At 52.9% G+C, this 27,405-nt stretch overlaps 1 protein-coding gene across 4 annotated transcripts in view; it reads right to left on the reverse strand.

Moving 5' to 3' along the window:
* Positions 1-3,436: 3,436 nt before the first annotated feature.
* The window catches only part of CLASP1 (cytoplasmic linker associated protein 1), a 191,567-nt gene continuing 167,598 nt past the window's right edge, over positions 3,437-27,405 (reverse strand). For all 4 annotated transcript variants that reach the window (XM_072960809.1, XM_072960808.1, XM_072960810.1 and 1 more), the window contains 6 exons: positions 24,100-24,334; positions 22,491-22,681; positions 20,757-20,885; positions 13,355-13,561; positions 12,179-12,295; positions 3,437-6,113 (listed from right to left, as the gene is read on the reverse strand). In XM_072960809.1, the coding sequence (XP_072816910.1) occupies positions 6,027-6,113; positions 12,179-12,295; positions 13,355-13,561; positions 20,757-20,885; positions 22,491-22,681; positions 24,100-24,334 (966 nt within the window). In that variant the 3' untranslated portion in view covers positions 3,437-6,026. The remainder of the gene's footprint in view (positions 6,114-12,178; positions 12,296-13,354; positions 13,562-20,756; positions 20,886-22,490; positions 22,682-24,099; positions 24,335-27,405) is intronic.

A 27,405-nucleotide genomic window follows, 5' to 3' on the forward strand; every position in this document is an offset into this window, starting at 1 on the left:
GCTTAACTGAGCACCAAGCACAAAGTCGCGGCCAATACAGTGTGCCAGGCAGTGTGCAGGTGCCTTTATTTTCAGGGATTTAAAATAGCCACTCCTGCCACGGGCGCATTCAGAGAGGACACGGAGGAGGGAGAGGACAGAGACTTGCCCCAGGTCACTTGAGAGCTGGGATCGGAGCCGGGAAGTGAAGCAGTGCCACGGCTCCTGAACAAATCGGAAAACGTCTAGCTCACAAGGGGGACTGCCATCCCTTCACTATTTGTTTACTCATGCAGTACCTGCTGTGGCGGGCACCAGGTTGGGTATTAGGAACACAGAGGGGAACGAGTCCTTGCCCACAGATGTGGGTGGATCAGATACACTGCACAAGCAGATAGAAAATGTGTGGTGAGTGCTGGGAAGGAAAAGTGAAGGGACTGATTCAGACATTTCTCCAAAGAAGTAGTGACCTGGCATTTGAGTTGAGACCTAGAATATCCACGCAAGTTAGCCAAGGGACGTGCAGGATGTGTGTGTGTGTGTGTGTGTGTGTGTGTGTGTGTACAAAGCAGGGAGCAGAGATGCAAAGGCTCTGAGGCAGGGAAATAGTTACGAAACAGAGAAAAGAGGAAGGCAGGGCCTTGGGTCGGCCTTGTGGGCCAGTCAAGATTTTGGAATTTTATCCTAGATTGTGTGTGTGTGTGTGTGTGTGTGTGTGTGTGTGTAGATTGTGTGTGTGTGTGTGTGTGTGTGTGTGTGTGTGAAGCCACTGCAAATGTAAAGTAGAGGTGATAGATCAGATGAGCGTATTTTTAAAAACATCCATGAACCTTCGGTGGGGCAGACTGGAAGCAGCCCCCCAAGGCTGTGCAGGTGGGAACGGAGGGAGGGAGGGAGGATGGAGGGGTCAGTGGAGGCTTGGAGGCCCACTCCACAGGGGTGCGCAGGGCTGGGTGGGACAGGATGAGGGCCTGGCATCTGGGCAGTGAAGCCATACTTTCGGAAGACCCGCTCCGAAGCTGGGCGTGGAAACACTCCCCTCGGTGGCCCTGGGGCTCCCACATGGAGTGGAGAAGGAAGCTGGGGTTAGAGGAAATAAAACATGGCCGTGGGGCACAGCAGGTGTGGGAAGGTGGGGTGGGCGCGAACGCCCTGGCTGGGGGCCCGGGGCCTGAGGCTGAGGAGGGGCTGGAGGGTTAGATCAGCAGAAGTGGACGTGCAGTCCACTCTCCCCCTTCCTGTCCCGTGGCCTCTCACAGGCGAGCTCGCACCTGGGAGCCCACGGGTGCGCCCTCTCCCACCGCGTGGGCAGAGGAGGGGTAAGGGCTGTTGGGAGGGAGTGTCATTCCTCTATTTCCTTTTAATTCTGTAGTAAGTACAGAATCACAGAAAAGCTGCAAAGGCAGCGAGTACAGAGATGCCCGTGGGCCCTCCATGCAGCTCCCCTCACGTTAGAATCTTACAACTGTCATGTATTTGTCAAAACAGAAATGAACACCGTGATGCGTCTGGAGGAGGGGCCGGCCTGCGGACCAGGGGGAGCCCAGAGGAGGGGCGCTGGGGTGGGCACACCGGGGAATCTTCCAGACATCCCAGGTGGAGGGGCCAGGCGGTGCTCGGAGGCTGCAGGTGGTGGCACTGTCTGGGCCCAGGGCTGGGGCCATGGCCCTTGCTCCCTCTTTGCCACCCTCCAACCCCCAACAGGGCCCCTGGGGGAGGCAAGGGGTCCCGGAGCCACTGGGAACCTGCCCTGGAAGGCTGCCCCTCCAGAGCGGCTCAGGGCCCGACCTAGTCAACCTCTGGGCCGGGTGCTGGCGGCCGGCCCAGTGTGAGGAGGGAACTGGCGTGGAAGCATTTCAATGTTTTGAATACAACCTCTGAGATCAGGTGCCCATTCTCGTGACCTGGGTCTGCTCTCTCCTGGAACCCCTGAAGTACAAGATAATGATCCTAGAGAAGCTGGAGAGGCCGGCAGATTGGTCGGGGGCTCTGTGGGAAGTGATCTCCTGATGCCCTGGTGGCCCGAGATGCCCTGCTCCCTCTGCAATTATCCTTTCCTCCCAAAATCTGGTCCAGGGACAGCCCACTGGCCGGGGCACCCTGCCCCAAGCCCAGTTCTGTTTTCTGCAAAGCTTGGGACCAAACCACCTGCCACTCAGCCCCCTCCCTTGCCCACCTGTCGGCTCGGAAGCAAAATGCTCTACACCAGCTCAGCGGCTCTCCTGCCCCGCACACCAGCACAGCTGGGAATCTGTCAGGGGGCCTGGTCCGCCCTGCCAGAGTGCTCCCCCCCACCCCCGTGCCACTCGCAGCATCAGTAATGTGCCCTGCAATGTCAGAAGAGATGTGGGAAGCATGGGCAGGCAGGGCTGACACAGGCAGGAGCTGGGGTCCAGTCGTGGCTCCTCCGTGCTCTCAGCCCCCTTACTCTGAAATCGAACACGATGGCGCATCCCTTGTCTGCATTTTGGGGCCGTTGTGAACATCAATAAAATGCTACAGGTTGAGAATTCCTCGAGGGTCCAAGTGCCTCACCAACGCTATTCATGCTGCCAGTCAACGCCTCCTATGCCACCCTAGACCGGAGGGGAAGTGGGCAAGTGGGGAAGTGGGAAGTCCCACAGCTTTGGGACTGACAGCAACACTGTGTGAGGGGAAACGCGAGTTCTTCTGGAGGAAAGACCTTTCAGATCCTCCCATGTCAGACCTCACCCCAAGGCCAGCGGCCCCACAAGGGCAGGCCCCTGGGATGAAGACCGGCGACTGGCAAGTGTAGACAGCGGACGCAGGGTGCCGGGGCTTTTCCAAGTTTGCTGCCGGATAACTAATGCCCGACTGCGCGCACCCTCCTGCGTGGGCCCCGTCCACTCCAGGGCCTAGTTACCCTCCCGGCACCTCCACCGGCAGATCAGATTGTGCTCCAGTTTACAAAGGCAAACCCTTAGGCAGGACGGGCTGTGACTCGCCTGAGGGGACCGGGGAGAGCCTGGGACTTGTGATTGGTGTCATTCCGAGGCCATGTGACAAACAGGGGAGCAGGCAGTGGGCCACAGGGGAAGGGGCTCTGGGTCACCAGGTTGGGATATGGAGATGCACTCGGGACAGGACAGAAGCCTCAAAATTGTTCTGACCAAAGTCAGGCTCCGAGAAGCGACTGTTGCCCCCGTGTTCTGGCTCCCGTGTGCGGGCTGTGCCCTTTCCGGAGTTCCCTGACGCCTGTCACAAGCAGCAGGGAAGACCCCGGCTTGTCTCAGAATCCAAGGAGACCCCGGTCCTGTGGCTCCAGGAGAGATGGGCCCCTGAGCACTCAGGGCAGGCACCCCGCCACCCTGCATTCCTCCCTGTCCGACCTGCCGAGCTCTCGGCTCCCCAACACAGCCCCCCACTCCTCAGACTCCCGGCCTGTTCAGAGCTCGGCATAAGCCACCTCCAGGCACGGCGGCATAAGGCTGGCCAATGCGGGAAACCAAAGTGAGTTTCATTTATTCTAGGGCAAACTCAAAAGGTTTTCTGTATTGTTTTCTTTTTTAGCAAATCCTAGCACATTATTAACAAAAAAAATCTGTACATTTGCCATGATACTTGAGAGTGAAACAAATAAGATATAAATACAGATATGGATGTGACATGAGAAAGCCCCAAAAAACAAAACCAGGAAACAAAACCCAACCCGGGGCGTGGGGACCATGCGTGTGAACACAGCGCGGACAAAGCCATTTTGGGGGCTGACCCCTTCCAGACCACCCTTTTTGTCCCCGAACGTCAGCGTGAGTGCAGTCCTGGTGGGGCCCTGCCGAGTTCTTACCACGGCTCTCTACTGTGTGTGTGATGCTGGGTAAAGAAAGGCGCCGGGAGAGAGAGATTCTGAGACAAACAGCGGTGGGGCGGCCAAGGCCGGCCAGGCGCAGCACACGTGTCCTCAGGAGGCTGCCGGCCTCCCCCTCGGCCTGAAAGAGGCGACAGCAGCTTGAAGGGCAGGAGGGCCGGACGACCTGGCCCCGGTGGGTGATCGGCCCTGGACAGCCGGGCAAACGCGGCAGGCAGGCAGCTCTGGGTGCTTTGCTCGTCACTTCTGCGGCTTCATCCAAGCAGGAGGCCTGCAGGGAGGCGGCATGCGGGTCTCCTGGGCCCGGAGTGAGGGAGGCAGCTCTTGGGGGGCGGTGGAGGGCACGGACGGGCAGGCTAGCCCCTGGTGAGCACACCAGGGGGACGTCTGGCCAAGTTCAAGGTTCTTCCGTTCTTCCCCAGCACTGGGTGGGCTGTGGTGACCCAGCGTCAGGGAGGCAAAGGATAAAGTCCTTCTAAGCGCGCTGGGCAGGAAGGACCCACAGCTCCACAACAGGGGTGAGCAACAGGCGCTCTGCTCGCTCGAAGAGGGTGACAGAGAAGTCCCCCTGAGACACGTCCACGCATGGTGTCTGTCAGTGGAAGTAAGGCCTGGTCCTGCTATGTTCTGAGCCCAAAAGAAGTTAACAATGTCTAACCACCTCAAATGCACCCCTAAATTCCCTCAGCAGCAGCAGTGGGGTACCTCCCACACATGCGAGACCCCCGCCCCCGTGCACGCACACGGGTGCAGGAAGGCACTCTGGCTTCACTCATCCTCCACCTCCACTTCTGCGCCTACTCCAAGCTGAGACCTAAAATACATTCTGAGTGAAAACAAGCTACGTTCTGCTATGGGGTCTTTGACAGTGGCCAGCACTGGGGCTGGGAGGTGAGTAGCCACATCCTGGCAGCTCCGTCCGCCCTGGGAGCGCAGACACCTCAGTACCCGGCACCGGCACGGCAAGGAGGCTGAGCTGTGTGAGCTTCCAGGGTCCAAAGCGGAACAGTAGCGGGCGAAGACTCCGTGACTGCACTAAGAATTTCCACCTGGCTTTAAGAATTTTTCCCAAAATTTAGTTAATTGGACTCTAAATCTTTTATGGAGCAATGAAACCCTCAACAAAAATTTTAAAGGGGTAATTTTCTCATTGAAGGAAAGGAAAGACTAAAATTGTTTCAACTCCTGTTTTTCGCCACTCATAATTATTTTCCTTAAACACTATTTCAACAGATGATCAAGGAAGTGCTTCACTCCCTAAAATTAAAAAAAGTTATTCTGATTCTGGTCTCTCTAGGCTCTTTTTGATCTCAATCCCAAACTGAACAGAGACGTCAAAGTGCAGGTGGCAGAGCCACCATTTACCAGATGAACCAAGAACACGTTAGAACAGAGCGGCTCAGGCCACGATGGGGAGAGGAACAGACGGCCCTACACCTGAGCCAACACATGCCAGGGTCTCTAGACAAGCACTGTAAGAACAGTGCTCCCCCAAACCCTCGCAGGGAAACAGACAACTGCTCCTGTATCGTTGTGAAATGAAGTGATGCTACAACTGACCCTGGTTTTGTGTTTGGATTTACACTAAACTTCCTCCAGGTGGAAGTCGGGAATGGGGACGGCGGCAGCGCAGGTGTTCGGGGGGCTGGGAGCCTGTCCTGGAAGGAGCTGCCGAAGGAGGTGCCCTCCTAACCCAGAGTTGCGGCCGTCAGCCTCCAGGTCAAACACTGAAGCAAAACCCACACGCTCGCTCAAGGCCATTGTCAGGCTTTTACCCATTTCTTGCCAAGACATGATTCACATTCTCAGTAGGTCTCGAAACAGCCTAAAACACACAAAACCCTTTCACGGTGTCAGCTGTGAGGTGGGCTCCGCCCCACACGGGCCCCGACGCAGGAGAAACACAGACACACACCCTCACGTCTGTCGTTAACGGAAGAGGAAACGCTACTTTCTACCAAGAGCGGGCTGCACAGTTTCCAAGCCCACAGCTACACGGGTTGTGACCTCAGCAGGCTGCATATGGGGCCAGGGGCTCGTCTGTCCTCGTCCTCTGTTCTGTGCGAAGACGCAACACAGGCCTGGCTTCCTTTATACGCGCACCAGCAACTCGACACAATGGCTGGAAGGGGTCAAAATACTGATTGTAATGAGCATCCGCGGGCCTCGCGCCCGGCCGGGCGGGTTGGGGCATCGGGAGGCGTCGCGCCGGCTGCGGGCCCTAGCTGTGCGTGGAGACGTCGGAGGAGGAGCTGCTGTTGCTGTTCGTGGTCTGCGCCCTCTTGATGTACAGGTTGAGCAGCTTCATCTGCGGAGAGAAGACACGCGGTGAGCAAAGCAGGGGTGGAAGGCAGGCAGCAGGGAAGACGCCAGGCCACGGAGGAACAGCGGCCAGAGGCTGAGGGCTCCCACCCAACAACTCACCGGCTGTTGCTGCTCACGGCCCCTGCCCGGAGCTGGAGCAGACCCCTGCACGGTGGGGAGATTGCAACCCGGGGCTCCACCATCCGCGGCCCCACGCACTCCTGCCCATGGACGCCCCTGCCGCCTGCACGGAGCTGCCCCGTGCGCCCGCTCCCTCCCACGGCCCTGCTCAGGGAGTGCATCCTCCCAGCACCTCCCCTCCTGCCACCCAAGCTGTTCACGCTGTCCCTGTCCATGCATCCCTGTCCTGCCAAGCCCGGACCAGGTCACCCCACTTCCTCCGAGGAAGTGCTCCCTGCCTCCTGCTCTAGAACCCCACACTGCGTCTGCACACGTGGTTGGTGGGTCACTCTCGGCTGCCGCACACATGTCCCCAGGGGCCAGTCCTGTCCCCTAGCTGGGTTTTATGCCACTTTGGGGCAGGATAAGTCTCTGCTTTTCCCACGGGCCTCAGCATAGTGTGAAGAAGGCAGGTCCCCAACACGTATTTGTTGAGTCGAAGAGTTTTTAAAGAAAAAAAATTAGGGAGGAGGGTATAGCTCAAGTGGTAGAGCGCATGCTCAGCACCCAAGATGTCAGGGGTTGAATCCCCAGTACCTCCTCCAAGTAGAAATCAATGAAGTAACCTAATTACTTCCCCCTCAGAAAGAAAAAAAATGATCTAGAAAACAAGACATAAAGCTGGATAAAAATGAGTTGCTAAACATTGTTAATAGTTATTTGCACCCCAGAACCCCTCATGTGTGCAGCCAGTTGGGTCAAGAGCACAAATGCAAGCACAGGGAAGAGAAGGTGACGGTGTGCGCGATGCGTGTGGACAATGCGTGTGCACGTCGCAGTTTACAAGCTCTACACCGAGGATCGTATTCGAGCCTCGCCACGCGCCTGTGAGGCAGCAGCACAGTTCTGCTGTTTCACAAATGAAAAGGTCAGGGCCCAGAGCGCCTGCTCAATGAGCCGTATGAATTCAGACCAGAGCGCTACTGCTCCAGGAAGAAAACAGCCACAGAACACACACAAAAGGGAGTGAGAAAGAAATTACAATGTTTCAGTACAGAAAGCAGACATACACAAAAGGAAACAGTAATGCAGCAAATGAGGGAAGAAAAGGCTACAAGGCATATAGAAAGGAAACAAACACCAAGATGACAGAAGTCTCTCCTCATCAGTGATTATACGTGAATGCGTTAAATTCTCCAACCAAAAGACAGGGATTGGAAATATATATTTAAAGAAATGAAAACATGATACAACTATATGCTGTCTACAGGAGCCTCACATTAGACCCAAAGACACAAGCAGGTGGAAAGTAAAAGAATGGGAAAGAATATTCCACAGAGATAGTAACTAAGAGCACAGGGCAGCTACACTAGGATCAGACAAATGAGAGTTTAAATCAAAAAAGGTTCCCATAAACAAAGACGGACATTATAGATGAATGAAAGGTCAATACAGCCAGAAATTATAACATTTACAATTATACGTCTAATAACATGCCATCAAAACATATGAAGCAAACATTGACAACACTGAAGGGAGAAAGAGCTCTATAATAATAGTTGGGAGACTTCAATACTCTACTTGAGAGAACTTGAACAACACAACAAATCAACTAGACCTAACAGACAGATACAGAACACTCTATCTAAAAATATACATTCTTCTCAAGTGCACATGAGACCTTCCAAAGATAGACTGTATGTCAGCCCACACATTAAGTCTCAATAAATTTAAAAAGATACCACACAAAGTATCTTCTCTGACCACAACCAGATGAAGTAAGAAATCAGTAAGAGAAAGAAAACTAAAAAAATTCGCAAATTTGTAAAAACCGAACCACACATTTTTAAACAACCAATGGGTTAAAGAGGAAATCACAAAGGAAATTAGAAAATGTCTTGGGATAAGTGAATATACAACATACCAAAACTTATGGGATGCAGCAAAAGCAGTGCAAAGAGGAAAATTCATAGCTATGAACACATATTAAAAAAGAATGACCTAGATCAATAATGTGACTTAATACCTTAGGGAACTAAAAAAAGAAAAAAAAAACCCTAAAAGAATAAATTAAACCCCAAGCTAGCAGAAGGAAGAAAATAATAAAGATAAAATGACAAAAATAAAGAACAGAGATAAGTGGAACAAAAAAGAGAAATGTTATTAACAAAACCTAAAGTTGGTTCTGTTAAAAAAAAAACTGACAAATCTTTAGACAAGTTATCAAAAGAGAGACAAGTCAAATGACTAAAATCAGAAACACATGTGGGTGAGTCAATTTACTAAAATCAGAAACATTATGGCTGACTGTACAGAAGTCAAAAAGATTATGAGAACACCATGAGAAACTGTACACCAACAAATCAGATGCCCCAGACAAAATGAACAAATTCCTAGAAACACAAACACCAAGCCTGAATCACAAAGAAAGAGAAAATCTGAACAGACCTATAACTAGTAAAGAAATTGAGTCAATAATCAAGAGTCTCCTGACAAAGAAAAGCCCTGGACCAGATGGCTTCACTGGTGAATTCTACCAAACATTTAGAGAATGAATATAATCCTTCTCCATTTTTTCCCAGACAACTGAAGAGGAAGGAACATATCTGAATTCATGCTATGAGGTCAATACTGTCCTGACTTCAAAGACATCCCATGTTTATGGACTGGAAGACAATACTGCTGTGATGTCAATACTACCCAAAGCTGGATATAGATTCAACAAAATCCCTATCAAAATCCCAATGAGGTTCTTTGCAAAAAGTCTTTTCACATATAAATAGTGCTGGGAAAACTGAATATCCATACAACAGACGAGTGACGTTGGACCCTTACCTAACACCACACACAAGAATCAACTCAAAACGGATCAGAGACCTGCGTTAAAAGCTGAAACTATAAAACTGTTAGAAGCTTCACAATATTGGATTTGACAAGATTTTTTAATATGACACCGAAAGCACAGGCAAAAAAACAAAGAGCTTGGATTTTATGAAAATTAAAAATTTTTGTGCATCAAAGGACAAGAGATTAATATCCGGAATATACAGAGAACTTCTACAACTCAACAACACAAAACAAACAGCAAAATTCAAAAATGGGCAAAGGACCCGAAGAGACATTTCTCTGAAGAAGATACACAACTGGTCTGCAAGCCCATGGAAAGAATCTGAATGTCACCAACCATCAGGGAAACAAATAAAAACTACAGTTAGAGGTCACCTCACAGCAGCCATCAGCAAGGCTACCATCAAAAGGAGAGAGAACAACAGGTGTTGGGGAGGGTCCTTATGTGCTGTTGGTGGGAATGGAAAATGGTGCAGCCGCTCTGGAGAACAGTTCGGTGGTTATCACATAATCCAGCAATTCCGCTCCTGGACACATACCCATAAGAATTAAAAGTAGGGTCTCAATGAGATGTCTGTGCCCCCATGTTCACAGCAGCATTGTTTCTAACAGCCAAAAAGCCAAAAAAGGGGAAACAGCTCACATGTCTGTTACTGAGAAGTGGACATGTGGAATGCTTTATGTATATTCAGGCTCAAACAGAAAGGAAATTCTGGCACCTGCTATAGCACAGATGAACCTTAGAGAACTCTACGCTGGGCAAAATAAGCCATCACAGACGGACAGACACTGTGCAGTGGTCACACACACACACACACACAAAGTCCAAGGCTGGGGGAGGGGGACTGGGGAACTATTAGTTAATGGATTTCAGTTTTCCAAGATGAAAAGAGCTCTGGAGATGGATGGTGGTGATGGCTGTACAAGATGACTGTATTCAGTGCCAGTGAACAGTACACAAAAATGGTAGAAAAGACAGAAAATTTTGTTTCACGTATTTTACAAAAGAGAGAAAGAATAGAAAAGAAAGCTTGTTCAAGCTCATATAGACCAGAATCCTGACCCCAAAGCTGGCACTGCGGCCCTGGCAGTGAGCACCTGTCACGTGCACCCCACAGGCCCTGTGGGAGCCCTGTGTCGGGCCTCTCTCTCCAGAGGCTAGTACCATTTATGAACTTCTATCAATTACCCACTTTGGGGGCTGGGGTGAGGGGGCTGCTGGTTTTAGGAGACGTGCATTTCAGTCTACAAGATTCATATTAAAACAGCCGAGTTATTATATCTACAAACTGCAATGGCTGGAAGAACTGGGGTCCCAAAGCAGAGAGGTGTCAGGCCAGCCTCCCTGAGCCCTCTGAGCAGACTGAAGTCGTGCAGGGGTAGGAGGACGCGGGGCTCCGGCTGAAGAGCAGCGGTGAGACGACCCCCGCACCTGCTCAGCCCCTAAGGAGGGGTCACGTGAGATCACAGTACAGCTCCCTCACTCAGGAGAGTAAAAAGGGCCAGAAGAACCAAGCTCTGACCGCTATCACTTTTGGATGAATTGTCCCTCTGTGAATACTGTCTGGGAGGTCCCTGCTGCCACCAGGAACTGCCTGCAAGTCCTGATGGAGGCAGGAGAGGGGTCTTCCTGGCCCAGCAAAGCACCTGTGCACACAGTCAGGGAAGGGCCGGGTGAGGGCCAGGCAGGAGAGGAGAGAATGGGCTCCAGGGACACAGCCCCAGTCACTCATGCACACCCTCACTCACTACCGCCCCCAGCTGCTCACCAGTGGTCCCACCAGGGGACGTGTGGCCACATGGGGAGACACCACGGCGGTGGCTCATGGGCCTGCAGGCAGCAGTTGGGGTGCTGCCAACCTCCCACAGCACATGGGACGGGATGGCCCGGCTCACACAGCAGAGCGGCCACAGGCCCCGCACTGCAGAGCAGCATAGCCAGGCTGCCCAGAGCTCCTGAGCTGGGATGCTCACCAACCGTGTTAAAGGAATGTAATAGAGGAACAAATCTGACTCCATATTGGATCTGTTCTTTTAGTTTTAACCACTGTGCCCTGTTGCCTAGGCTAGCTCTGCACCTTCTGTGAAACAATGTTGCCTTTAGCCTGAAATATACAGAAGAGCCTATTCTCTGGGCTCTGACCTTTAAGGATGTCAGCACTTCTGCACTTATGTAGAGATGGCAAGTTGCAAAATAGAGAATAACCTTTGTTTTGTTGGAGGTTTACAGGGACACCATGGCCTGACCCACATGGACGGCTGCAGGAACAAAGAATTCCTACAGCAAGAAGTTTGCAACAACAAACCACACCACCTTCCCTGTTTTTTTGTATAAAAGGAGCCTACAGGATGGTTCTCCAAGACATTAGCCTGCCGTCCTCTCAGTCTGCCAGCTTTCCAAATAAAGTTGCTATTCCTTGCCCCAACACCTCATCTCCCAATTTACTGGCCTGTTGTGCAGTGAGCAGAACGAGTTTGGACCTGGTAACAGGAACAGCTCTCCGCGAGGACGCTGCAGTGCCAACTGACTCTGCTAGGGAGGGAGCTGGGCACTTCCACTTTGGGGTGTGCCTTTCCAGCGGGCGGCTGGGTGTGGCCGAGGCCCTGCCTCTCCTGCCAGAGCTCAGGGGTCTCCACCTGCTTGTGCTTGGCCTGTTCTCAGGTCTGAGGTTATTTTAAACCCATAAGCACTCTGGCCACACTCATCTTCAAGGAGCCAATAGTCATGCTCTGCCTGACTCTAGAGCGCCCTTAAAAGAACACAAGCAGCCCAGGAAGAAGCAGCCGGGCTCTGGAGTGAGACCCGGGGTGCCCTGGGCAGGTCACTCGCAGGCTAACTGTCCCCCCTCCCACAGGGGCGCTAGCACAGAAGCAGCAGTCGACCTGGCAGAGAGCATAGTGCCCGGACCGGCAGGGCAGGTGGAGGGCCCACCGTCTGACCCTCGCGGATGATGAGTGAACGTCCTCACTGTCACTGCTAACAAGGACGGCCGCACAGTGCCCCAGTGACTCCCTGGACTGTCGGTCTTCTCACCTGAGAAGAGGCCCAGGAGGACCCGGGCGTGGACGAGGTGGGGGCTGTGACCCGCCCGCTGCACATACCTTGCTCCCCGTCAGCTGCGCCAGGTGAGGTTTCAACTCTTCTCCAATCACGGAATAAATTGCCACCAAGCAGAACACGCTGGCCTTGCGTACACTGCTCTCCGTGTTGTCGTAGCCCTGTAGGCAGAGGGGACAGGAGGACTCGCCCACAGCCTGAGACCACCAACAGTCCCACCAACCCCCTCCCAGCTCCACTTGGATGGATGCGTGGGTGGTGGCGACGGGGCCACACCTGCGCTCCTCCGGGTCCTGAGGCCACACTCAACACGCCCAGGGGCAGCAGCAGGAGGCCGGGCCACCACCAGGGCGTGGCAGCCTCAGCCACAGCATGAGGTGAGACGCAGAAGAGAGAAGGAAAATTAACGGAAAAACCACCGGCTTCTCTCACACTGCTCCCAGCAGCAAAGCAGTCTGCACATGTGAAAACCCCTTCAAAGCAAGCAGAGAGGCACTGCCCACTCCTGTGGGTAACCTCCCTGCCGTGCGAAGGCCACTGGGGCATGTCCAGTCCATGGCCAGCCCACGGCCGTGGTCACATCCTCCTCAGCTGGGCCCCCGACCCCCGTTACCCCGCCACACCCCAACAGGCCTCCTGGCTCCCTCCCCATGGCCCTCAGGGCTTTCCAGCCTTTGCACCCTTCCCTCGGCCTGCGACCTCCAGTCCTCAGTTGTGTGTTGAGCCAAGTGCTCAGCAAAAGCAGCATTTATTCAATGTAAAGCTGACTTCCCCCTCTTCCTGAGACCTCTCTCTCTGAGACCCTCCCCCTGCACCTCCCCAACACTGACTCAGCAAATGGAGTGTCCCCAACGTTGTCTGTCTGCTGGGTCCACAGCAGGCTGAAAACTCCCTGAGGAATAGAAGAAAACACCTTTTATCTTCCAGAGTCTATTTAACTCGATGCCTCAGGCTTACAAGGGCTTCAGTGAGTAAATATCTGGTGGACATATGAGCAATCTGAGTCTGTCCACGGCCCCTGTGCCCAGGGCTGGGAGCCATGTCTGGGCTCCCAGACATGCAAGAGGGCTCACTGAACGAACAAAAATGGATGATCAAATGCGTTTATAGTAAACAGGAAGCTCCTTCTGCGAGCCACAGGTCCTGGCTGCCGGGAAGATGTTCCTGTATGCCTGGTGGAGGCAGCTCCCCTTGGGCTCCACCCTACATGGGGCACCCACCTGCAGCAGGCCCGGGATGATGTCCACGAGGAGCTGCAGAAGGGACTCCTTGGCAATCCGCTCAACGACTTTGGTTTGCATCTTGATGGCGGCCAGGTTGATGGGGTAGTCGGCCGTCTGGATGATGGGGCAGAGCACTTTGATGCACTGCTCTGGGTGGATGGAGCTGGCCAGCGTGGACGCGGCCTCCTCTGCAGCCCTCACCACCTGAAACACAGCCCCGCTGGGTGAGCCCTGTGCACTGCTGCCGACCCCAGGCCCAGTGCAGGGACTCCGCTTAGAGCGAGTAGCAGCTGCAGCCTCCCACCCTGAGACAGGCCGCAGTGAAAGCAGAGTGGGGGATGGGTGGGGCTGCCCCATAGTCAGACCGTGGAGACACTAACACCTTTCTACGTAGAAAGTCACCGTCCAGGTGTCACAACACACTGGTCAGAAAGCCCAGTGATGCTGACCAGCTGAGGAAGTTTCAAACTTGGGGTAAAAATGAAAGAGTCAGAAAATACTTGACGATTTCATAGATATACCCAAGCTGGACAACACTGATGCAGAGGAACTTAAAACACCACTAGGTGGGGGCAGCTCAGTAGGTGGACAGATGGGCCTGGGAGACGGACCGGGAAGTCCCAGCAGCACCATTTTGGTCTCGACAGGAGCAAACCAGGAACCTCCCAGCTGCACAAGGGATGCAGAGGCCACTACCCACCCAGACGAGTGGCCAGGCACATAGTGAGACCCTCTTGCAAGGTTCCCTCCCTCCTCCATCTCTCTAGGCTCTGTTATTAGCCAGATCACGGTGAGCTGCCGACAAACAGGTCAGATCTAAGCTGAAAAGGTCCCCTTACAAAACTCCAGGGATCCTGGGTGTCGCCTGCACAAAACATTCAATCAGACGTATTTAACGTAAGGAGTCTTTCTGCAAACACTGCACTTCGAGGTGGCATGTCTGAGGCCCCTCTCCTCCTACGGTCTAAGCATGCCCCCGAGACAGGCACCGTGTCTGGCGAGCCATCAGGGAGGCCTCGACTCAACCCCTGTGGGCCGAGCTCCCAGCTTCTGACCAGCTGCCCAACTCAGAGGGAACTGCAGGTTTTCCCCGTGTTCCTTGTAACATAAGAAGCAAAGATTACAAACGTAAGCAAACGCAGGGCTAAGTAAACGCAGCGAGGAGACGGGGAGGACACTGCCTGGGAGGCGTGCTGGCCACACGCCAGACACGTTCAGGAGGGAGCGTGGGCTCCGGGTCACATCACTCACCATGAAGTGACCAAAACCCTTCCCCTTCTGTTAATTTTGCTACAGTCCGGTTAAGAAACACAGGAATTCTTCCTTTTCAAAGTCTGCGAAATAACATGTCAGCTCGGAAAAGCACAATTTCCTTATCTAACGCTCTGAAAAATGAGAACATTACTCAGGACATTGATGAATGTTTGCTTAAAGATAGAGTTTCCCTGAGAGCAGAGAACCTGTCACGACTGGGACTCCACGCTTTAAGTTCACAGACCCTGACTTGGCTCTGTCACAGACACAGCAGACGAGCACAAGGTCAGGAACCCTGGGCCCAGGGGTTCACTTGCCTGCTGTAGCCCCCCAGCCACTCAGGAGCCACGGGAAAGGCCACTCCACCTACAGGAAGACACACAGGGTGGATACGGGACTCGCACGGGGACTGCGTCTCCGGTGGAGGAGTGGCCCTGCTCTAAACCCCAAGGTGGAAGGTGGGTGGGCATGAGGCAGACCTGAGCCCAGGCCCCGGTACTGGGGTGGGGTGGGGTGTAGAGAAGCTTCAGGTTCAGAGTCTGTGGACTCAAGTTTCAGACCTGGCTCTGTCACCACCGAGTGAGCAGGACTTGGGGGAAATTCCCTCTGTGTCCAGGCCTCAGTTTCCCTCGTCAGTAAAATGAGGGGGACCCGAATTAAGAAGTTTTATTTTGGATCACAAACCTCATCTTCTACCTGTACTCGATGAGTGCTTTGTCTGAAAAACGCACACATACAGGTTCACAAGGCAGAGCTGAAGGACATGAGTGCTAACAGCCCAGCCACTGCACCCTGCCTGGACGGGCAGACCCGCGGCCGCACTACCGCCCCAAACGTGGGATGGTCTTGGGTGGGAGATTCACTCTGTCCTACCCCAAGAGGTAGAATTAGGGCCAACAGGGAAGAATGTCGAGGGGTCCCCCATCCCAGAGGACGCTGCAGACACCAGGCCAGCCCTTCAGGACTCACGTGGGAGACAACATAAGCCTCAGCTGGGCAGGTGGATGGCACACAGTTGGCCCCTCCTCTGCGTCTCCAAAATCCACCTCTGCAAACCCTGAGGTATCCAGCCTCAGGTGACAGTGACGGCCCCCAGTGTAGACACACATGATCCAGCCAACGCAGCAGCCCAAAGACACAGCTGCAGCCTTACTGGAGTTTTAAAGTTAATTTATCCAAGTTTAAATAGACTATAAAAATTTTTTTTATTTTCTTTGGGGGAGGGGGATAGGTAATTAGGTTTATTTATCTATTTATATTACTGGAGGTACTGAGGATTGAAACCAGGGCCTCATGCATGCTAAGCATGTGGTCCAAAGCCTTTTAAAGATACATTTAGAGAAATGTAGTTACATCCACCTTATGTAAAATTCAAAAACCTTGACTACAATTCCATTAGAATTGATCTACTTTCTTAGTGGAAGAGAGATAAAAAGACAGTACCTTCAGTTTCCAACAGCGTCAGTCCCGCAGGCAGGCCCTCCCCCAGCTTCCCTCCTGTATGAGGACCTCAGACCCCCGGGCATCTGGCTCACGACCACACCGCCAGTGAATGGGCAGGAGCAGGATGCTCTTAATGAAGCTGCTGTGGTTCCCAGTAGTGTTACTTCAGCAAACTGCAAACTCAAAGGTTCTGACGTGATGCAGTGGCCCTGTGACTGCTTCCTGCACGTGAGCGGCCCCTCTTTCTATAAGAGGCCCTCTCTGATGCCACCGGAGTCACATCTGGTGCTAGGAGGTGGCTGCCCAGGGAGGGGGACCACCCCCTGAACAATCCTGAGGTGTGAGAGGGACCTCCGACTGGGGCAGTCGGTTCAGCAGAGCCAACCCAGGCGTCCTCTGAGTCCGTGCCACCCAGCTGGCCGGCTGCCTCGGCTGCTGCCCACCTCCGGCCACCTCGACTGCTACAGCCCCTCCGAATGCCCAGTGCCCTGCTCTCTTGGCCACACGTTGATCCTGTTGCTTTGACCTTGACTGAACCACAGTTTCCTTGAAGTCTAAAGCTGTACCTCCCCCCCGCCACTTCTAGTTAGAAAAACACTCAACAGAGTTTGTGCCATCGGAGTCAGACTGAGGCCCAGCACCTCTGAACTTTTAAATGACTGCACAGGTTTCTGGTTTTGTCTTTTTGTTAAAAAAAGCAAAACTTACAAATAGGGCCTCTGGCCAATCCCCAGATCGGGCCCATGGAAAACTGGAGCCTTAGAATCTATGAAGGTTTCGGTTTGTTATTCAATAACCACTCGCATTATCCTGGGGCTGGAAACACACAGATAAGTGTCGAGTCCACTCCCTGGGCTAACAGACAGGAGAACCAAGGTCCAGAGGAGTGGAGTGATTTTTCCAGGTTCACATAGGCCTTGTTCTCCAGAACCAACCGACATGCCCGCTGCCCCGAGAGGATTCTGGGGGCTGTTCTGATGTGGGGGTCCGGCTGAGACGTGTCGACAATGATTCTAACCGGTGTAGGGGGCAGAAGGCCCGCTCACAGAAGTGCTTTCTCCGACACGACCACTGTCCCGGGGCTGCCAGGCCCGCAGAAGACACACAGCACGGCAGGTGGGGCAGAAGCCAGAAAACCAGTCCCCGAAGAGTTCTCTTTTTAAAATAAATTTAGCCTGGCTTTGCTCTTTTAATTCCCTGAAGTTGTAAAAAAATAAAATTAACTAGAACAGATTTCAAAACAAAACCCCTGGAGACATAAGGACGGCTGTTTCATTTTTACCTAAGAGCCAAACCTCCGCAAAGAAGCCCAACCACCGCAGCCAGGTCCTGGTGCCCGAAACACCAAGACTCCTGGGAGCAGGAAGTGCCCGGTGACCCTGGACAGCAGCACAAACACTGCTGCGTCTTTTTCTTCAAGAGGCAAATGTAATAGAATATTCACTAATGTGGCCAAGTTCAGCAAAAGCTGAGCCTAATGATCAAAAAGTCTCAACTACAAAAGATGTTCAGAGAAAAAGAGCTGGTGCTTCTCTTAAGTTTAAATAGAACATTTACCAAGTACTTCAACATTTGGGTACAGTGACTGGAAGCAACAGCCTTTCTTACATTAAATGTGTATAAAATGATTAACAATTAGTATATTAATTGTTCCCAAGAAACGAGTGCCTCTGAAATGGCTCTGTGTTTTACAAGCATGTTCTACGTCACTGTGTGTGACTCTCACACCAGGCCACGCTTACGCGGGCCACAGGGAGGCAACCATGCTGACAGTTCTGCTGCAGAGGGGCAGGTGCTGGACAGAAAACCAGCTTTTCTGTCTCCGGAGTCACCCCTGCACTGAGCACAGAATCTCATTTGTAGCATCAACTCTCCTATTAAATCCTATCAATGAAGGAGAGACTGTACCAGCCCTAACAGACTGCTAGTTCTAAAATTAGAATAGTTAAAATTAACGGAATTTCTCTGAAGAACAGAAAATGGCACTAAGACTTTAGAGGGCCACTACCAAGGCCTTAGCCCTTTAAGACGCTTGCTAATGGCCACACTGCTGTAACCCGCAGCAACCTCATGACTGAGCTGCTGACACTCAACAGTAACTTTATTTACTAGAAGGATAAAGACAGACAGTCGAATAATGAAAGAAATTTACTTATTCAAAGACAGAATACTAAAACATGTCTAGTCTAACACCAACTTTCAAAATAAAACACTAAATTGGTACCCTGCTTACTGCAAATCGCCGTGTTAGCGTAGGATGGATGATGCCTGAGGCAGGCCTGGGGTCTGGGCTGTTCCCAGAGTGTAAGCGAAGTGTTCTGCAGGCATGGCTCCTCTTAAATTAAAGACCCTGAGAAACTGCCTGGCCTACAGGTGACAAGATAAGCCGTCCTGCCTTCCCTAAGGGCTTTTGTGACAAACTTCACAGAAAAGGCATTTCAAGAAGGCCCACAGTCGGAACCGCAGCGAGCAGGATGGTGTGGCCACTGCAGTGGGCAGGGGAGGCCTCTCCCCGCAGCTCTGTCTGCCTGTCGGCCATCTTCACCTCCCGCTGAAGCCTGGTCTTGCCTCTGAACACAAAACCACTCGTGTCTGATGAGAAGGCTGTTCCAGGAGTGACTGCCTGGGAGGAACACGCTTTGTTTTTCTGTCTGACTGCTTCTCCCATAGTCTGCCTCTGTCTGACCAGTGACCACTTTGGATCCTCCCCAACAGACGCGAGTGATGTCTGGATGAACGTCGGATGTACCTGACGAGAAAACACAGGACTAGAGAAAGACTGTGTGTGATGCTAGCCTACCAACAATGGCCAGCACACAACTTTGTGTGCATCAAGCTTTTCAGCCTTAAAAACAAAATCAAAGAATGGAGACAGATCGGTAAAATAAGAGAAAGCCAATGAAGAAGAATTTTAAAGGAAAAGAGAAACAAAAACCTAAACATACAGGCGCCCAACTCAGGAGCTTCTGGCAAAGCGACAGATAGGGTTTCATAAGGAAAACCACAAGGGCACCAGTCAAGGTGAGCCTGAAAGTATGCAAAGCAGGGGGCCTGCCAGAAACGCTCTCCTGTCAGAACACGTGTTTTCTCCACCTGCTTTATCAGGTCATCAGTGACAGCAGCGTGCAGACCCTTGGGTTACAAGAATTCCATGGCAACTGAGTGTGGCTAAACACGCTTTAAGTAGCAGCAGGTACTTTCTGCTTTTGTCCCTTATGCAATGCAAAGGGCTTCACACCAAACAACATTCTCTCCTAAGTTTCTCATTTTGCAGGGAAAAAAGCAAAATGCCTCAAGAAAACAGATTAAATAGCAAATGAACTATTTAACTGTGGTTAACTTATACTTCTTACGGTCCACTGTCAAAGTTCTTAAGTTCAAGAACAGGACACCCACTTAAGGACACATCTTCCAAGGGGATGCTCACAGCTGCCACACCCTGGACGGCTTAGTGCCACCTTAAAGCCAGATTCTGGGCCCTCCCCTGTGAAAACCACTGCCATCAAGTATCTGTGAAAGAATGTCAACTTTACTGCGTTTTTTTTTTCAATCATGTATTCTCATTAAGAAGCAGCTACCATGGTTAAAAAACAAACCAAAAAAAAGTCAGCACAGGCCAGCAGCCTCTCAAAAGAGACATGCAACCTGGTTCCCACCTGGTGCCTCACCTGACAAACAATGGCGCCTCCTGACCCTCTTCCCTCGCCCGGGAATGACTACGCTGACTCTAAGTGGTAAGTGTCTTGTTCAGACATGAGTGACTGTTGTCACCAGCGCACAACTCAGGCGGATTTCGGAAGAGCAAGTTACTGTTGAAAGCACACCTGTCACTCGTGTCCCTGTGCGATGCCAGGACTGCCGGATGGAGGTGCCTCCGCAAAGCAAGACAGCCTCCCCTGCTGAGCCTATGGTCAGTCAGGGTGGGTGTGGGAGGCGGCCAGCCTGTCCAGGCAGCAGCTCCACAACTGATGGAGAGACCAACAGGACTTAAGAGCCTGATGCTCCTGTGGACACGGCTCTCATCACAGCTCCTTTCATCGCAGTGAGCTCCTAGGGTCACATGGGAGCCACGAGCCTGAACTGAGCCAGTGGCTCCATCTCACCTGGGGCCACGTCCCACGGTGCCGTCCACCGGAAGGGCGCCACTGAGCTCATCTTAACGAGGGTCGCCCCTCTTCCCCAAGTCTCTGGAGCTCCAGATGCTCACAGGACTGGCAGGCAAGTGGGCGAGGGTCCCTGGGCTGCCCCACAGCTACACGTGTGCTGGGGCACAGAATGGCATCCGTGCTGCCCTGACAGGCACCCAGGGGCCGGGGGCCATGGCACGTCTGGAGCCAGTGGGGGAGATCACCAGCTGGTATAGCATCTACGTTGTCAAGCTGTGGGCCGCACCAGATCCACATGTGAAGCCATGTGCTAACGCCCACCTATCTGACACACAAGGGAACTGAGGCTCAGAAGCTGCCATAACTTGGCGAGGTTCTGGAGCAGGAAAGCGCTGTTCTAGGACTTGCACGCCTCTACCTCCTGGCCGACTCAGCCGCCAGAGGGAAGCACAGTGAGAACCTGATGTAGGACAGCCGCGACAGCAATGGGGGCTTCACCCTGTCATGCCCCGCGGACTTGCAGGAAAAAGGGACTCCCTTTCCCTGCTGCCCACAGACCATCTGCCCAGCGCGCCGGGGCCCCAGGCCTGGCTCACCTCTTTGTGGGAGTCTTTGTGGGCTTCCAAGGTCTTCATGATCGTCAGCTCAGCATAATTTTTAAATCTTGCAGGCTGGTTCCTCAGAATTTCCCGTAAAACTCTCAGTGCCAGTGCCCGGATGGAATGCTGGAGCACAGGAAAAAAAGATGTCAGCAAACACAGCAGTCGGCAGGACCCAGAGAGACCAGGCACCTCGCAGACACTGTGACGTGGATCCAACGCCACTGGACACAGGCTCTCCAGACAGCCAGCCCTGTGAGTGCAGGCCTGTGGTGACCATCCCAGACCCCACACCTCAGAGCGACCCCATAAAGGCTTCCCGAATGAGTCAAAGGAGAGCAATGAGGCCGCCACACCAAAGTTCAAGAGGCTCAGCTGTGCAAGGGACCCTCCGGTAAACCCACGAAAGGACAGGTAAAAAGCATCTGCATGCTTCACCCTTGTGGCCCGGGAGACGTGGACTCTCTCAGGGCAGCTGCAGGCCTGTAGTGACCCCTGACCTCCCACGCGATGAGTCACGGGAAGGGAATCTGCACAGGCCTCAAGCTGTCTGAGGACCGAGTCATGCATCTGGAGGAGAGCCATTCCAAACAGAGTCCTGATCTTGGTAAAAGAGACGGGGTTTACGCCAAACAGAGCCAAAAAGTACATCCTGATTCCCTGTCACTCCCCTGTACAATTCACACGAACACGCCATCTACCTGCCCTCCACCTGACACCACTTGTCCCCCAACAAGCCCGACAGCAGACATGCTGCAGCAGCCAACGTGTACTTTGTTTTAAGAGTTAATGCAGGTTTTCTGTCACTGCCCCTCCACCTCTGCCCACCCTACACCAAACCATTAATCCCAAGCCAGAAAGTGATCAGAGTCACCATGACGTTCGCCCATCTGCCACCCAAGCCGCCACAGCACTGTGACCCTGGGCAGGACCTTCACCACGGGCATGTCAACCTCCTAGAAACCTGCCTGGCCCTGCCCCTCGAGCTGCTCTCCACACGTAGCTTTGTTTCTCTTTGTCTACGGAAGCCCAGAGCAGAGAGGTGACTGAGGGAATCCCAAAACCTATTCCTGCTGCCACGAGGGCCCAGTGGCTCAGGTGGGAGGAGGCAGGCTTCAGCAGAGCACTCACTCCTGCAAGTCACCTTAGGTGCGTGTGTACAGTGCAGACCGGGCGGATGCAAATGCCCAGTCCGTCACATCCGAATGTCAGTGTGGAGAAGGTTTTTTTGTTTCACAAATAATAATGGGCAGTAACAGACAACAGTAACAATCTACGCGTCTGGCCCCTGTCACCTGACCAGTCAAGATTACTGAGCTGTTAACATGCGCAATGGAACCAAGTCGGACCTGCATGGAACAGTGGGGCCTTCAAGAAAACAAACCTTTATTTCTCAACTGTACATGACACGCAAGTAAAACTCATAAGGAAAAAAGCCCGTCATAAAACCCCATTCTGTGCTAACAAAGTGGGAGGAAATTTTGTTACAGTGACCTGATGCAGGAACAAGTCTCCCTCAACGACCAGGAGCCCAGTTCCCAGAAAACCTGCAGCTCAGCCAGGTAGAGGCCTGTCTCTGACAAGGAAGTGACCTTGCTACGTGGTGCTCAGAAAGTCTGCAAGTGTTGGGATGTAAAGAGGAAGCACAACCCAGAAAGGAAGGCGGAAGCCACACCCAGCAGGAAGCGGACTTAGAGGAGGCGGCCTGGACGGGGACGGAGGGGCCCTCACGTCTTTGTCTCCGAGCGTCTCCAGCAGCAGGAGCAGGATGGTCTTGAAGTGCTCCTCCCAGACGCCCAGGCTGTCCTCCCGCGTGATCTTGAGCAGCTCCAGCAGGGCGCCCTTGCGCTCCTCCACGCGCTCGTTGTGGTTGGACAGCTCTTTCAGCAGGTCGGCCACCAGGTCCGAATGGTCGATGGGCACTTGTCAGACACACGAGACACAGGTTACTGTGGAAGGAGATGCTCAGCCTGCTCCCTGGGCCCCAGCCCTGCCCTGGGGCGCTGGTCCCGCACTCACCCTCGGCAGGGCACCTCCCAGATCCCGCGTGGCGGGACGACACAGGCCCAGCATAGGCATCAGTGTCTCTGCCTACCTGACCCCCTGCTTTCCCTCCTACTTCGCACAGGGACCGCTGCCTCCTCTTCCCAGCTCTGTGCCCTGCACATCCCTACGTGCGCCCTCAGTCAGGCCCCACCGGGAACAGCCTCTCACTCCATCAAATCCACAGGGTGCACCCACCTTCCTCAAGGCCCTGCACCACTGCATCAGACCCATTAATGTCCAGTCCCTCCTTGAAGGCCTGGAGCCCAAACACACACCAATCAGGGGTTCAGGCTACCCCCAGACCGTCTGTTCAGGGCATAGCTGCTTGGAGGGACCTGACTGAGGTTCACATGGCAGAGAGGCACATTCTTTCTGTTTCTGTGTTCTTTTTAAGAGAATCCAACTCTGAATGGTAACTTTAAACAGAAAGGATGAAAATACAAAGAGAAATCATCAGGAGCCCCAAATTTATATCTGCTTATTTTTTTAGCTTCTAAGATTGGAGGCCGTGTGTGTATTAGGGTCCTCTCGTTTCCCTCGACACCCCACCTCTCTCTCTCAGCCTTTCTGCGTACAGCTGGTAAGTACAGTACAGCCAGTGCCCTAATCTCTAGTGTGTCCAACAAACAAGTTAAGTTAAACGATGCAGTGATTCCATGAGCAGTGGAAGGAACAGCCCACTCCTAGAAAGCGTGACAGGCACAGCCTCCCTCCCGTCCGCGAAACAGGCCTGGGTGCAGACGGCAGTCCACAGCCAGGGACCGTGCTCTCCAACCCTGCAGTGACTCTGCTCCTGGACGGCTGCAAGCCTCCTCCTCCCTTTCAGGGTCCATCCACCCTGCCCGACCCACAGAGACAGCGCGACTCCCTTCTCCTGGCCCACTAAGCCTGGCCCCCCCACTGCTGCGATCGCCACGGGCTGTTCCTGACAAGCCTTGGGCTCTCAGGCCTCCTGCTGCGTCTCTGGCGAGCCACACGCTTCATGCCACACGGCAGACATTCAGTGAGTGCTACCTGTTTACAGCTGTGGTTCAAGGTTCTAACCCAACTCTTCACTCAGAATTGAAATGCAACACGAAATGACAGGCTTGGAGACTATACACACATATGTATGTGATTTCTAAAGAGTAACTACTGAGTGGAAATGAACCAAAATATGTGGACCTCACAGAGAAGTGAAAACAGGAAAACTCAGGTCCGAGATACAGCGCCACCACCAGAACCCCCACCGCCCACAGACCCCTCCCATGCGGCCAGAGCCCCCCGCCACCAGACACCCCACCGCCAGACTGACCTCCGCGCAGCTGTTCCATGTCGTCGTCGAACACAGCCTCCTTGAGCGCGCTCTTGTCGTAGGCGCCCGCGGGCTCAGCATAGGGGTACGGGCTGTAGTCCCGCGCCCGCGGCCCCGGGAAGGCGCGCGGGGGCTGGGTGTTGAGGAGGGAGGTCTTGTTGTCCAGGGCCGTCCGGCCTCCCTCCACCACGTCGCTGCCGCCCCGGCCCTCACTGGCCCCGCTGTCGCGGCCCACCTGGAGCACAGCACGTGGTCAGTCCTGGGGACGGTCAGTGACCTTCCCTGCACATGCCCACCCGCACGTGCGGCACCCAGACACTACCCCTGCAGTTGGCCCCTGCCCCCAGGACAGCCCCTAGTGCCTCAGTCTGTGAGTGATTTATTATAAACTGCCGTCAAGGGAACAGGACAGGTGTGACACCTGTCCATTCACCAGCTTACACATGCTGCCTGGTATTCCTACCTGATGATTAACTGTACCCCCCCACGTTTTTTGACAGGTTAGTAATGGGAGACTCTGCAGGGTGGAGGTGGAAGGCTGTTCACCCCATATCCCCAGGGCCTCAGGAACCCCGCTTCTGTCACTGACAGCAGGGTCTTCCCCGAGGCCCCGCCAACAGGACACCAATGGATATACTCTCCCCGATTGCTACCACCAGGTCTAAAGTGGCCCCCCAGTGCGTCCTCATCTCCCATAGTGGGGACTCAGGGCCCCAGCAGGCCCTCCTCCCTTGGGTAGTTCTGACTTTACTCCACGTCAAAGAACAGGTCTTTAATATTTTCTGAGTATTTCTCCCTAATGTATTCTGAATCTTGTCTTCAACAATTTACAGCTGGGGGCCTCCGGCCCTGCCGTCACGCTTCTGACCTTCACTTTCAGGGCCTGCTCCCCCGGCGCACTCTGGCCCCCATGCAGGTGACAGAGCAGGTGTGGCTGGAAACAGCACAATAGGACCTGTGACCACAGAGCAGTGGGGGCACTGCCGGGTGGCCAGACCCGACTGGGAGGACCATGGCGTAGTTTTCACTTGTGCCATTCACAAAATCCCTCTCATTTTGTGCTTAGGCATTTGTTTTTACATTCATAATAAAAATATATATATATATATATATATATATATATATATATATATATGTCACTTAATCATTTAATTTTTAAGTGCACAATTCAGTGACATTAAACAGATTCACAATGTTGTGTAACCATCACCACTAGGTTATATTCTGGGTAAAACTCCCTCATATTCCGCAACCAAAACTCTGACCCCACTAAGTAATACCCCCCTCCCAGCCCTGATCACCTCCACTCTACCGTCTCCGACTCTGATGAGTCCTGGGGCTTTGTACACTGGAACCACACATTTCTGTCTTTCTGCGTTTGGTTTATTCCATTCAGCACAGTGTCAAAGTCTGCTTATGTTGTAACACGTGTCAGAATCACACTCCTTTCTGTGGCTGAACAGAATTCAACCGCATGTGTAGCCACACTGTGTTCATGCACTTATTTACTGATGGAGACTTGCGTTGCTTCCACCTTTGGCTACCGTGATCGAGGCTGCTTGATCCCTGGTCCACACACACTGGTCTAGTCCCTGGACACACACCTGCAGGGACTGCTGGGATGCATCTGGTTTCGACATCTGCCCCCCCCCCACCCCTGCCAACACTGTTACTAACATAGTTGCTAAGATAAAAACGAATATAACACACACATAGATATGAACAAAGTAAGACTTCATAGGGACTTTTGGTGTAAGATGACTCATGGATGATTTTAATTTTTTCTTTGTAACTCTCTTCTACAAGTAAAATATGTTATTAATATAATGAAGAAATTATTTGTAAAAGGAGAAGGAGTTTTAAAAACTTCAGACATTTAAAAAATAAAGCTTAACTATCCTCATACTCATCACCTGTAACAACAACAAACTTGCCTTCTTAACCTTGTGCACCACCTGGTCTCTGTGTACGGCAGACTTTACAGAGTGGGAGTCCGAGGACCGAGGATCATGCAGTTTGCTCTCCTCACAGCGTAAGCACGTCCCACGTTAAGGACGGTTTTTGTCACCATAATGCTTAACCACAGACTATTTCTTGTGTCCTCAGTTACTCAACTACTCCCCTTCTGCCGTCTTCCTTAACGTTTTTGTTTCCTGAGACTGTAAGTAACGCTGAAATAAACTACTTTGTGGAAATACCCGCTTTCTCCCCTTTGCCGAGTCCATCACTCAGCAGAGGCTGCCCAAAGTTAGACCAATGGACAAAGGACAGGGAATGTGGAATCTCCTCCATCAGCTGCAGCCTTGCTAAGCATGTCCCAGGCCATCGTCTCTGCCGGGTCCTGAGGTCCCTCCACCTGCCGCTGAGTGCTGTGCCTTCCACTGGATCAGGAGAACGATCCAGAGGGAAGAGGAGCCTCACACGCATAATGCTGCCCACCCTGCTCCCTAGACCCTCTCCCGCCAATGTGTCCGTTGCCCCAACTGGGTCTGCTGGTCAGGAACTCCCTGGAAAGGGGGACACTGGGCCCGACTCTTGTATATCCAGCGCAGTTTTAGATCTCCCTAGCTTCTTAGTAACACCTGGTCATCAGTGGCGGAGACGTCACTCTTCAATCTCACTTCCCTACCCGGTGCCACATCCTCTGGCGGGAACAGCCTCTGACACATGGTACCTAACTCGCACCAGCCCGGCGGCCCCGTCCCTACAACGCTCCCCCACTTCCTCCCTTTCACCTTCCCGCACGGCATTTTAACTGTGAAAAACCGGAAACAAAAGTAGGGCCCGAGGACGTGAGGATGGTCTGTCACAGAGGAGCTCTCGTCCGTAGGGACGCTGACGGGGAGGGTGCCCGTCCTACACTAAGCAGGAACACAGCATGACTTCTACTTTGAAACACTCCACACACACCCCTACTCTATGGATGTGGAAGATACACCGAAAGGAACAGGAAAATGCACACGGAAACGTTAGTGGTGTTACCTCCAAAGACGGTGATTTTTTTCTTTTTGCATTTTCTAAATCTCACATGCTGGCGATATATTGAGTTTTATAATCAGGAAAGTAACAGCTCAGTCATCCAGCTTCTCCTGGGGCCTCGACTGTTCCTGGCAGGATTCTGCTTCCCTAATCAGGTCTGCACACCTCCCTCAAAATTCTTCACAGGCACTTTGGAAACCTCCGCTGTCCTCACCACAGCCAGCGCCCAGGCCTCAGGCCCCAGGGCAAGCGGGAGTGGTCAGCAGGAACCCCCCACTCCCTGCTAGCTACGGCCCACCCGCTCCACCAGGGCCCGCAACTCACCCT

This window comes from Vicugna pacos, chromosome 5 (assembly GCF_048564905.1).
Source record: "Vicugna pacos chromosome 5, VicPac4, whole genome shotgun sequence".
Lineage (NCBI taxonomy): Eukaryota > Metazoa > Chordata > Mammalia > Artiodactyla > Camelidae > Vicugna > Vicugna pacos.